Below are 2,229 nucleotides of genomic sequence, written 5' to 3'. Positions count from 1 at the left end.
TCTCCACAACGCGCGCGCGAGACGGACGCACGGACGGACGCGGTGACGTAATGGCCATTGTCAAACACACGGCGCGACGACGCACCACGTAACGCAGTCCACAGTTACCGAGCGCCATACACCATCGGTCATCGGGTTTTGGAAGTCGATGAGAGATAATCTTGGCGACCGTCGTGGAAAGAGACAGAGAGAGAGAGAGAGGTGTGAGGTTGGTCTGATAAGTGCACCGTTCCCTCGCCTCATGTGATCAACCTTAATCCATAATCTTAAACATCGTGCACGTCTGCAGGAGTTATATATACTAGAGAACTTGGTGTTTATGTATTCGATATACTTTGAGCGATCTTTGGTCTTTGGTTGCCTCCTCACAATGCCGTGAGTCCAGTCCAGAGGATGAGCAGCGTGGTTATCAGAAGTGCACCGGACGCACGGATGGCCATTCCGCCGTTCCTCAGCACACCGTTGATCCACTTTTCGTGATACACCACATCCATGTACACACCGGGAACGTTCGGTTTGGCACACCCGGCACCGAAGCTCACGATACCGGCCATCCGTCCCCCCGCACACAGCAACGCCCCTCCAGAGTCTCCCTGACACGCATCACGGCCCGGTGCCGATGCGCAGAGCATTCCACGCGTCAGCAGCTGCTGGTACACCACGTTACAGTTCCCGAAATCATCGACCACAACATTGATGCGCTGCAGAGCGGGGCTCATCGTGGACGATTGTTCCGAGGTGACACCCCAACCGGCCAAACTGCACCGGTCACCGGGTACGGGTGCCTTCTGCAACCGCTTCGCCGGATACAGACTGTCCGTCTTACGGAACTCACTCGCTAACCGCAACAGCGCCAGGTCGTTCGCGAACGTGGCGGTATCGTATTGTGGGTGCAGCGTCAACGAACGCACTAGCCGCACCTGTCGGCTTGGGTTTCCCGCCTGGGGCAGAATGTACAGATCGTCCGCCATCACTTGGTACTACAATATGGAGAGTGAGGCAGTTTGAAATGTTGTGAAATCAAAGTTCCTCCAACTCCTGGAACTCCGGGGGAAGCTTACCTGCCCGGGAGGAGTGGCCACTCCCGCCGTATTGGCAACACAGTGAGCAGCCGTCAGAACGTGCGCCATTGTGATCAGAGTACCACCGCAAACGTGTGCCGAATTACGGACCAGCTGCAGGGATACCATGGCCGGGAACTCACCGACGGTGGCCAGGGAGCCACCGACGATCCTCGGGAACCACAGCACCTTCCCGGCCGGATCATAGTGTGGATGCTGGTAATGCGGAATCGGTTCCCAGTGCGTACTGTTGTTGGTGGTTACCGTCCGTACCGGTGACGTCGTCGTCGTCGTCGTTGTTGTTGTGGCCAACGGTGGCAGACTGTTGGATGGCAGGGTCTGCACATCATCATTCAGTGGTTGCGGTTCGGTTAGCCGAGGTCCAGTTCCAGTTCCAGCTCCAGCTCCAGTTCCAGTAGCGCGATACGTAACGTTGGTCACGTTGTTCGTACCGTTGAAGAGTACCATCGGGCGTTGTCCACTTCCCCGGTCGACCAGCAACGCTGCGAAGGTAATCCGTATCGATTAGACGCACGGGGTGCGGTTTTTTGATGCGTTGCGTCATAACGTTGCGCGCGGACGCGGCCACCAACATGCCACCAACAAAATACCTGCGGCCAGTAGCAGCAGCACCGATGCGGACACAGTTGCGCCTCGCGGTAGCATGGTTTCCAGGAGTCCAAACCAAGGGGTTGTCCGGAGCTGACTGACGATGGTTGGTGCTGGCGTACTCCGTGCTGGCGGCCCCCGAGGGGCAAACTGCAGTTTCGGCGCTATCGCTACCATGATAGTGGTGATGCTGCTGCCGATAAGCTAATTCGCTGGTATTTAGATATCGCCGGACGGAAGTTTATCGGTTTTCGGATGCCCCACGTAGGCATCTAGAGTTGCTTTGAAGCTTGAAGTCTGTTTTGATGGTTTTCGACAGAAGACATTCACGGTTTGGTGGAGGCGAAGGAAGGAAGACGCCGTTTGCCCCGAGGGATCAATGACAGAAGATACGACAAAGATGGTCGAAGTAGGCATGTCATTCGATGTTGACAGCGCAATCCGTGGCTACTGGGATAAGTTAGACGGATAACTTTAATTTTCCCTCGTCTACTAGATCTCCATTTCAATGGCAACTGCCAAAATTCCACAAGCTATTCATTTGCGAGGAATCCATTAA

At 55.4% G+C, this 2,229-nt stretch overlaps 1 protein-coding gene across 1 annotated transcript; it reads right to left on the bottom strand.

Moving 5' to 3' along the window:
• Positions 1–365: 365 nt before the first annotated feature.
• Positions 366–1,529, bottom strand: LOC125958078 (trypsin alpha-like). Its single transcript, XM_049691201.1, has 2 exons — positions 1,062–1,529; positions 366–980 (listed from the first exon to the last, which is right to left on the bottom strand). The coding sequence occupies exons 1-2, from the start codon at positions 1,527–1,529 to the stop codon at positions 366–368; spliced, it is 1,083 nt and encodes a 360-aa protein (XP_049547158.1).
• Between the last annotated feature and the right edge of the window lie 700 nt (positions 1,530–2,229).

Source organism: Anopheles darlingi, chromosome 3 (genome assembly GCF_943734745.1).
Source record: "Anopheles darlingi chromosome 3, idAnoDarlMG_H_01, whole genome shotgun sequence".
In the NCBI taxonomy this organism is placed as follows: domain Eukaryota; kingdom Metazoa; phylum Arthropoda; class Insecta; order Diptera; family Culicidae; genus Anopheles; species Anopheles darlingi.
The sequence above is the reverse complement of the archived record's forward strand: the minus strand, read 5'-3'. Positions and strand labels throughout refer to the sequence as shown.

Bases quoted from the DNA above. Each gene is read 5' to 3' on its own strand.
- LOC125958078 (XM_049691201.1), bottom strand. From the start codon at position 1,529: ATGGTACTCTTCAACGGTACGAACAACGTGACCAACGTTACGTATCGC. The intron at 981-1,061 runs GTAAGCTTCCCC...TCCATATTGTAG, and splicing joins TGGCCACTCCTCCCGGGCAG to TACCAAGTGATGGCGGACGA.